Source organism: Nuphar pumila, chromosome 6 (genome assembly GCF_984573655.1).
Source record: "Nuphar pumila chromosome 6, dmNupPumi1.hap1.1, whole genome shotgun sequence".
Taxonomy (NCBI): Eukaryota; Viridiplantae; Streptophyta; class Magnoliopsida; order Nymphaeales; family Nymphaeaceae; genus Nuphar; species Nuphar pumila.
This window is the reverse complement of record NC_143254.1, coordinates 1119923-1128617: the sequence shown is the minus strand read 5'-3', so window position 1 is coordinate 1128617 and position 8695 is coordinate 1119923. Positions and strand designations below refer to the sequence as shown.

Sequence of the window (8695 nt, the reverse complement as noted above, 5' to 3'; positions counted from 1 at the left end):
ATAACACGAGATATATGAACCACTTTTTTTTTGAAGGAAACAAGTATGGCCTGTCTATTTACCTGAGGTTGCTTCCTGCAACTTCTCTATGGCGCCACGGATTTTGTCTTGTGCCTCCTGAAGAGCTTCCTTCGCATCCTCATGTTTCAGACGTAGGCCTCTGCATTTTTTTCAGAACCATGTATATAAATATATGAGAGAGAGAGAGAGAGAGAGAGAGAGAGAGAGAGAGAGAGAGGTCCATGTAGTTGGTTACTCTGAGATTTTGTCCTTGGCCCATTCGGTCCATGACTCGGAAGTTTCTTTGGCCTTCTCCTTGCCGGTTTGCAGGTTCTCCTCTGCGGTCTGCTTGAGTTGTTCGGACTTCTCCTTCAAGGCTTCGGCTGAGCGGTTAGCTTCATCCTCTGCTGTATCCCCTCCTCCACTCCCAACCGTAGATGAGGCGACGAGGATAAAGGACAGCGCAAGGAAGAGAAGTAAGCAACGCCGCAAGGTTTGGCTTGTCGTGAAAGCCATCACTAAGGAGAGAAAGAAAAAGGAAGAGAGCTAAGGGAGTGAAAGGTGGCGAGAACAGAGCAGAATTTCTCGAGTGGTTCAGAAGCTTAGCACTAAAGACGGAGGAGCAAGGCAGGGGTTTTAAAAGGATGGGTATGTTGGGGTTGGGTGGCTCTTGAGTGCGTGTCTTTGTTTCAGCGTTCGTGTGCCACGCGTCAAAGAGCCATGCATGGTTCCTCTGTCCACCGCCTGTTGATTTTGGGCCTCTGTCCCCATTTTCTAGTCTTTTCCAAGCGACTCCCACTCTATGATCTATTGTTGGTCGGTAAAAAAGATCTTAGTGGATTCAGATAAAAAAAACTATTATCGAATCTGAATGTGATTTAGCTTAAATAGCCAATGATTATGTTACTTTTTTACTTTTCACCGAATTCAAATGTTCGACTCGTATTTAGATTCAGGCGCTGATACAAAATCTCTATGCCACATTTTAATCCTATTATTAATCGGATGTCATTTCTGAATCCAGTTAAACAGATTTGGATTTGATCGATGGCTTATCCCAATCCGGTTAAACAGATTCTTATTCGGGTTACTGTCGGCTTTATATACTTCGTATTAGGGGTGCAATGGGTCAGGTATGACCCGAACATGAATGTACTAGATTTGCCAGGATCCATGTTTGGTAATAAAGAAAGGGCGAATTACCTAAGCAGTCAAGTAGGATTCATAGTGTCCGACTTGCATATGAAGCTGGGTATAACTTATGACATTTCATATCAGAGCCGTTCGGACCCGAGTTACGATTAAAATCTATATTTTTGCTTAATGTAAAAATATAAAAATTTATTATCTTGCTGGGTCTGGCTTGGGTTGGTTTTGTGGTTACCCTTATGGTTTTGTTGCAGCCAAAACCAAACCCTGTAAGAGCACCTCAGAGTCAAATCCAGGTGTCGTTATGGTTCGGTTTAACTTGTACAGTCCCTAAACTAGATTTATGGTAAAAAAACACGACCATTTACATGCCAATTTGACTCCTTAGTTCAGGCCAGGGTTGTCTTAGGGATGCCAATGAATAGGATTTTATCCAATATTTGACCAAATTCTTTCCAATTTAGTTGCATTTGGTAAGCCAAATCACGTCCAAATATAATTAGATGTGGATATGGTTTCGATTTTTTCCTACCAAATCTGACCAATATCCAAATTTGTTTACATGTAAAAAAGCAGTTCAGGTATGAGCTTTTCACCATCCGAATCCTTTTAACCAAATATCCGATTAGTCAAATATGGTATTGACCATATCCAATCCAAATCCAAACCATTTACAGCCCTAGCTGTCTACACTCAAGTTCAATCTGATAACCGACCCAGCCCGAGAGAGAGAGAGAGAGAGAGAGAGAGAGAGAGAGAGAGAGAGAGAGAGAGAGAGAGAGAGATCCAATCAACAAAAATGCCTACTTGTGAGTGCTCCTCTATGAAGAAGGTAGAATTTCATGCATTGCAAAGCTTATGAGAGGGAGCCCTCTTAGAATATAATAAAATGTCAAGTCTTGCCTCCATTGTAGCAGCACCACTAACCAATCATACCATCAATATATATACCCCTCCTAGAGTGTGCAGCTAGCTAGTCCAAATTTTTAAGAAATATGATGGCAATATGACAACATAATGATGATGATATATCCTAGCCTTTCCACTAAAAGTGACATCAGTTTACCATCATGGGCAAATAGTTAACCAGTGTGTGACAATTCTATGATGCTAAAGTACCTCAACATTATTCATCATTTTGAATAGTAAAACCAATTACTTTGGTTTCTGCACTCAGGCTTTCTTCAATTTTGGCTTTGGAGGAGAGAAGAAGAGTCTGAAAACCCAAGCAGCCACAATTGATCCGATCAAAGGAGTGATCCAGTAGACATAGAACTGCTCCCATGTGTTGTGGCGGTTGCTGATGTATGCCCAACCATATGCCTGCATTAAAGCAAACCCATATTCAGACTTCATCTGCTCTTCAACCAAAAAATATGTATGCAATGCAAATGCTAAATATGCATGTTCACATGAAACGAAGTTCAGTCTCCGGACACAAGTAGGCCTACCTTGAAATGCATGTTCCATAATCGTTCTAATCTATTGTTTAAGATCTTTAGCAAGATGAAGACCATATCGAATACGTTCCCTTGAATGATAGAGAATTAGAAAACTCCACAAGAGCAGATGGCACCATATACGCAACATTCAGAACAAAATAAGCATGTTAGAGGCATCATGCAGTGAGATGGGGCATCACTATTTTTTTGTTTTGTGCAATGTGATTCCATCTGATCTCCAGTGATCTTGATGACAGGGTGTTTGCCTGAAAAATCATGTATACATTGGCCACCCAGACAGATTGAATATGTAGGCGTTATCAGGAGAAAGAGGAATCAAGGAAAAGTATGTTACATTTAGATGACATAACCTGTTCCATTGCAGTTTATTCCACCTACAGACAAGAGTCGCCAGCACAAGTCTCATTTCTATATGGATTCACTTCACTTAACAGTTTCAGAGGTCATTAGTATATCTTGCTTCATTCTCACAATAGCAGATAGAGGATGATCATTACTCGTTTCTAACACAAAAAAGCTTCTCCAATGATACTCTTCTGGTACCTTATACTAGTACCTTTTTCATTTTTAGATGGTAAACTCTACTTTGATTCTTGCCTGCAGCATACACTTGATTAACATCCATGGACATCTTTTCCTCAAATTTTTTTCCTGGAATCTAACTTATTTTGTCTGGTAAGATAAAAAGACAAATTTTACTTCATGGAACAGGCTTTCAAGCACAAACACCAAAACATGCTAAAAGTCCAAATCATTGCAACATAGAAAAGAGCATTCAACATAGAAAGGCACAACTGCTTAGCTATGAGGTTCAATTATTTGTCGGTGATGTCATTGATCAGTTCCTAAACATGCCAAGGTCAATATGTTATCCACGCAGCACAATAGAATGAAGCAGCCACATCAGCTGTCACCAGTTGGAATCTACAAGAAGCATGTCTACACCAATCACGAGAATCAACTGGCTGTGTGGAAGCCACTCTTTTTCCTTTTCACGCTTTATTCTATATAAAGATGGAAAGAAAACTTTTAAAACCGAACAGGACCCTAACACAATAAGTCATGATGCTAATTGGTTCATCAAGATGTTTGCATCTCCTCATCTCAAAATAAAACCATTCATAAGCATAACACAACAAGGACATCTTCTCCCTACATTTCCACTAAGCGGCTGGCCATACAACAGTCATGTATTCAGCAATCCGTAAAAAGATGCACATTGGATGCTATGAAAAGAATATCACTCGTGAGAGAAAGTCGTTTGTACTATGCCAAAACTACAGCCATGACCAAGACATCTGACAGCAGCAGCAAGCACACACTCCAGAAGGCCTAGAACTTTTGTTAATTTAGAAATATGCACCATCCATACCACAAGAAGCTTGAGTACTGATCGGTTCTATGACCATTTGCAATTTGTGTATACAGAGCATACGTCTCAATAAAAAAAAATTGCTTTTTAAATTTATTCAATCAGCTAGCCAACTGCTGTCCCTAAGTGATGGGCTTGAAGAAAATCATGTCTTGTTTATGAGAAAAGACTAATATCCATCAACTCAAAAGAGAAAACACTATAACAATTATAAAAGGACCTCTTTAAATGGAGAGAACTCACACATACGTTAGATTGAAAGAATTTCGGTAAAACCTCAACACTGAGAACTGCAATTACAATAGAAAATTTCATATCTCATGCAGAAATGTAAAATACCATCTAATCACATAGCTGGCATCAATCTCCTTTAATCCTAATTGTTTCTTCACCTAATGCAAGCAGAAATATCATATATAGCCTTCTTACTGACCTTTCATCAGCAATTTGAGTCTTGAGAGTTAATCAAATAGTCAGTATATAGAGCAACAAGAGTGATTAATGGATACTGAGCATAGAGGATTGAATTCATGATGTTAGGTTGAATAGGCTAATCAGAAAATGATGGGAATGGAAAAGAGTAGCTTGAACATAAAATTAACATGTTATCCATCTTATCAGTTTCTTTTTCGTTTCCATTTTCTTGCCTAACATGTATGATGTAAAGAAACATCAGGTACGTCATGCAATATGACTCTCTTTACCTCTTCATCTCCTTAGAAACCTCCCTATCTTCCAAATCATGCCCCTTTTGCCATAAGCACTTAACTTTTATCTGTATTCCAGTTGCTGTACATATTTAGTGAACAGAAATAACTTTGAGTTAAAAGATGCAATTTGTCCTCCCATAATGAATGAAACTTTGCTTTCTCCACCTAGTTTTTTTTTTCTTTTGTTTGATACTCCCTGATCTTAGTTGTCGAAAGCACTAGTCGGAGCCCAGGCGGAAGACCCCTAAAAGGACTAGTCGGGGTCTAGGCGGGACCAAAAAAATAAAACATCAAGAAAAACAAAAATAATACAATAGATAGTTAAATTTAGTAACAAACATATTATTATAACTATGGATGAAGCGTGTAATTCAATGTAATATATCGCAAAATTCATGAAATTGCATAATATTGAACATACACCAAAATTTGGGGCACACCATCCGATTACTCTCTCTCTCTCTATATATATATATATATCATGCTCACTGATACCGACAATATTTTGAAAATATCACAAGAAATACAGATATTTTAAGGTAGTCAATATTAAAGATAATATCGCCAAAAGACAAAATATCACGATATTTTTGGGAAAAAACTCTTTTTTTTAGTTTGCATCTCTGATTTTTTCTTTCTTTTATATTTTAAAAACTTTAAAACATGTTTCTTTATATTTTTGAAAGGAAAAATAATGCAAAAATTATTATTTTCATAGCTTTTTTTTGTTATTTATATTTTTTTTTCAATTTTGTAAACTCTAGAGATATTCCTGAGAGTTATCAACTTTTGAAAATCTCTATGAGAAATACCCTTATCAAGAAATTACCTTTAACCATATAGGTGACTATGATATATATCTAGATGTGTTTATGACTGTTGTTGAATAGAGAACATGTAATTGATTAAGCATCTTTATGCTCAGATGTGTATTTAAAAGATGTAAAAAAATCATAGGTTGATATCGTACTAAAATTTTATGATAAAATATTCAGATTTTTACATCAAATCAATTTGAAAAAAAACTTGTTTCTCAATAAATAAGCATTGATAAACACATCTAATGGTTCAAATTGAGCATAAAACACCTAAAACTTTGATATTTGGAGGGTAAGAAAAAGGGGACATGATGAACCATATATATATATATATATATATATATATAGGGAAACTAAAATATGTTTACCAGCAAAACATGTTTGCTGGTATGAACTAGGCATTTTCGATGCTTTTTTTTTTGCAAATCTAACCTTGCAAATGCATTCGGCATGGTCCATTTGCTAGAAATCGACTGTTGGATTATGTATTTTCGATAAAGAAATGTGATTTTTTATGCTTGAATATTTATGAAAATTTTGAGCCATTGATTTTCAAGCCTTAAAAGATCCTTCTTATACATCGTAATCGGATGATCCAAGAGTTTGTTTCTATAAAACCAAGCATTTAGATCACATTCATTTGGTAAAATTTTAGAAAAAAAAAACCCTATGAAAATCTCGGTTCATACCAGCAAACATGTTTTGCTGGTAAACATATTTCAGTTACCCATGTATATAAAACTGAAAAAACAGATTTTATATATGTGTGTGTGCCAAAAACACATGCAGATATGTGAAGAAAAAAAAAAAAGAGAAAAAGGAAGAAAAAAATAAAAGAAGAGAGTGGACTCTGCAGAAGAAAAAAGAAAAAATAAGAAGGAAAAAAAGAAAAGGAGAAAAGGAAGAAGAAGAGAAGGTGGAGGGGTGAAAGGAGGAAGAAGAAAAAAAAAAGAAGGAAAAAAAGAAAAGCAAAAGAAGAAGAAAATGAGAGAAAAAAAACTTATGGAGCAGGAGGAAGAAGAAAAAAAATGAAAGAAAATAAAAAAATAACAGCCATGTCCCCACAGCCTAAGCAGAGTAGGTGGCAAAATAGGGTCCTACTGCCTCGACCCATAAGCCTAGGCGGTGGGCCTGCACCTAAGTCCCCGCCTAGCGTTTGACTTATAAAAGTTTTTTCCTTGGAGCCAGTCTCCGTGCAGTTGAGGCCTTCACCATGTTACAGTAATTTAAGTTGCTTTGGGTAAATCCAAACTGACCAATCCAATAAATACTAATAACATTAATCATTATTCAACTGCAAGTTGTGTATGTGCACTGAATGGTCATCAGCCATATCCCTCTCACAATCATGATAAGTATGATCCCAAGTACACTTTGGAAACAGACCATGAAAACTCATTGTTAACATAGCAAAACGGATCAAAGAATTATGGGGCCAGACAAGAAAGAGAGAGAGAGACACACACACACAATTGTCAAGCACAAGCAACTTAATAGTCCTTCTGAAAAAGAGGAACGGCTTAAAATATGCCGTAAAGGAAACCAGCACGACAGATAACCATTTCAAAGCGTGAACAATTCTCTGTAAAATAAGTGTCTACAGCATGAGATTGTACAATGTGGGAAAATGCACTACAATAAAGACGAGTCAAATTTAACTCAGGCTATGTATAGAAAAAAAACACCTATATACATGATGCGTGTTCTTAAAACTGCGAATCATCGCAGATCCAATCTATACATGAGAAAACAAATAGCATGCCATTGTGTCAACAATGAATGACAGGAACTCATATTATAACAAGAATCCTTGGCATGAAAAACAATAAGCAATATCAGAATTTTCAGGCAATCACCATTGTCAAAAGGACTAAAACCAAAACGCTCATGAATCTTGAGGGTTGAAAAACATAGATAGCATGAAACAGAGCATGGAGGGCTTCGAGCTTACATTGGCAGGGTTCATCGACGGCCCAGTATAGCTGGATCCAGCAACGACCAGCGGCACAGTTGTCATGGAGAGAAACCACGTCTTCAGAATCGAGCTATTCGGGCCCTTGATGACGATGAAGAAGACGGCGAGGCTGATAATGAAGGTCAGGACTCCTTCAGCGATGGCTGCGGTGTGCAAATCGACCTTCACCGACGGCCCTTCAAGCATGTGTTTGTACTCCGCAGGCATGAATTCGTTGATGGCCAATGCACCACCCACCGCCCCAATTGCCTAAACACCAAAACAATGGCAGCAAGAACACACACAGAAAAGACGGAAACGCATTAGGAAATCTTTAGTATGGAAACAGGGGATCGAAGAATCTGATGAACTTGGGGTGTTTTGGAAGGGGATCCTGCTTCTACCTGAGCGGGGAAACGGATGGACATGGAAAAGAGGCTATCGTTTCCTAAGCCGGCCGCGTAGAAGGAAGCCGTGCCCGTCGCATTGAAACTGGCACCACCCAAGATATCTCCGATGACGGTGAAGGTGTAGACGAGGGTGAAGAGGAGGGTGGTCGTAACCAGGAGCGTAAGGGGGGGTTGGACTTGCAGGTAGGACGTGATGATGGAAGTGAGCGCGCCCAAAGTAGACACTGCGAACACCCACAAGAAGGTGATCACTGCATCCCCAATGGCCAATTTCACCACCCCCATATTTGCCCTTTAATCTCCTTCCTACCCTTCCTTCCTCCTCTTGAATTTCTTCTGCTTCTGCTTCTCTCTCTAGAAAATGAGGTGGGTCTCTTATTAAGGGGAGAATCAGATAAGCAGAGACGGGTTAGGAATCCTCCTCTCAAATGCTAATTTGCTCCCATTTTCCACGGATGAACAACCGGTGATGCACCTAGAACTGCAAACAGGATTCCTGTTCCTCCTGACCAGAATGCCTAAAAGGCCCTCGTCAATCTCCCCAACATAGTAGGAACACCACACGCTTGTTCAGAAAAAATATACGAGAAACTGCATCGTTTTCAAGATTCGCCAACAACTTTGTAATAATGTATGATATCAGCGACATATCACCGTTGGTTTCAATGCGCTATCTTTCTATCCTGTGGGCAATAAAAAAACTAAAAGATCCCATGACAACCGCCTTTGTTTTTTTATTTCCGGTAATTTACGTAAAAGTGTCCAGAGGATTTATGTTTAGCTGGCTAAGGTTTTAATTATTCAAGATAACCGTCTTTT

General features: G+C 38.3%; 1 protein-coding gene across 1 annotated transcript; it reads right to left on the bottom strand.

Moving 5' to 3' along the window:
• Nucleotides 1-1992: 1992 nt before the first annotated feature.
• On the bottom strand, nucleotides 1993-8454 carry LOC149833606 (aquaporin SIP1-2-like). Its single transcript, XM_090010894.1, has 3 exons — nucleotides 7871-8454; nucleotides 7464-7736; nucleotides 1993-2472 (listed from the first exon to the last, which is right to left on the bottom strand). Exons 1-3 carry the CDS (start codon nucleotides 8159-8161, stop codon nucleotides 2323-2325), a joined length of 714 nt encoding a protein of 237 aa, XP_089867020.1. The 5' UTR covers nucleotides 8162-8454; the 3' UTR covers nucleotides 1993-2322.
• Nucleotides 8455-8695: the final 241 nt, after the last annotated feature.

Excerpts from the sequence above, each read along its gene's own strand:
- LOC149833606 (XM_090010894.1), bottom strand. The coding sequence starts at position 8,161 with ATGGGGGTGGTGAAATTGGCCATTGGGGATGCAGTGATCACCTTCTTG. Across the intron at positions 7,737-7,870 it reads CCATCCGTTTCCCCGCTCAG|GCAATTGGGGCGGTGGGTGG; the intron begins GTAGAAGCAGGA and ends TTTGGTGTTTAG. Across the intron at positions 2,473-7,463 it reads CGTCGATGAACCCTGCCAAT|GCATATGGTTGGGCATACAT; the intron begins GTAAGCTCGAAG and ends GCTTTAATGCAG.